The sequence below is a fragment of the Austrofundulus limnaeus genome, unplaced genomic scaffold (assembly GCF_001266775.1).
Source record: "Austrofundulus limnaeus strain Quisiro unplaced genomic scaffold, Austrofundulus_limnaeus-1.0 Scaffold242, whole genome shotgun sequence".
In the NCBI taxonomy this organism is placed as follows: Eukaryota; Metazoa; Chordata; class Actinopteri; order Cyprinodontiformes; family Rivulidae; genus Austrofundulus; species Austrofundulus limnaeus.
In genome coordinates, this window is record NW_013952644.1 from 692,850 (window position 1) to 693,912 (window position 1,063).

Below are 1,063 nucleotides of genomic sequence, written 5' to 3' on the forward strand. Positions count from 1 at the left end.
GTATCGGCCGGAGCAGGCGCGTATCGGCCGATACCGATACAAAGGAAAAACGTGAATATCGGCCAAAAATATCGGCCGGCCGATGTATCGGTCGACCCCTAATATTAACTGTCAATGACTAAACTTTCCGTGTGATCGGTTTTCATTGCTTTGCAGTAAATTCCTTTAAATGCTTTTAAATTTGGGAACTTAAACAGTTCATGAGGTCTCACATTTAACTTTAGTTTTCCTTCTGGAAGTCAAGGCAAAAGGGTGCTTTAGGGGAAATTTAATGTTTAAAAAAATCAGATCTCACTCCTACAAGTCATTAAAATGAATTGGAACTGTAAGTCCAAGGTTGTTGACTCTCCGGTTTCAGAACAACTGGCACTAATTTTGGAGCCTGACTTTGTTTTGTCCCCTCTGGGTGCAGCAGCGGGACCAGGGGCTCAGATGACACATAGCGACTGCAGGGAGTGGAAAATGAGGGGGGAGTTTTCACACACTTTCTCCCTGACTTATGCTTAATCTATTGCAACTGAATCACTGGTTTTGGACAGAAGACTGGGATCAAAATGTTGCTGATATCCAGGGACTGAGGAGACTAAAAAAAACTGGTCTTGGAGTTTGGATTCATCATGGCTCTGAGGTGTGTTCTGATCCTGAGAGCTGCAGTCCTGATGCTGCTAACAGGTGAGGTTTCTGAGGCAGGACACTGGTTTTAGTCATTCATTAGCTCATGTTGACCTTTTATGTTAGTTGTTCAGTGGTATCTAGAAATGTTATCAAATGATCAAGCTATATAAAATACAACGGATTTTTTGACAATTATCCTTGCTTCAGCCAGTTTTACCTTCTGTAAAAGCAAATGTACAAAGTCTAAAAAAGGAGAGGGAAAGCAGGCAAGAAAGACAAAAAAATTAAAAAGTGATCAAATTAAATAAGTAAATAAAAAGTACTCCCAATCTCATGTCATCTGCATAATCTGTCAGTACAGGTGCTGGTCATAAAATTAGAATATCATGAAAAAGTAGATTTATTTCAGTAATTCCATTTAAAAAGTGAAACTTGTATATTATATTCA

General features: G+C 39.1%; 1 protein-coding gene across 1 annotated transcript in view; it reads left to right on the forward strand.

The window, feature by feature from the left end:
* Nucleotides 1-401: 401 nt before the first annotated feature.
* LOC106525813 (receptor activity-modifying protein 1) overlaps nucleotides 402-1,063 on the forward strand; it is a gene marked incomplete at its 3' end in the record, with an annotated part of 3,926 nt that continues 3,264 nt past the window's right edge. Inside the window, 1 exon segment of the mRNA XM_014020156.1 lies at nucleotides 402-672. Coding sequence (XP_013875610.1) covers nucleotides 618-672 — 55 coding nt within the window.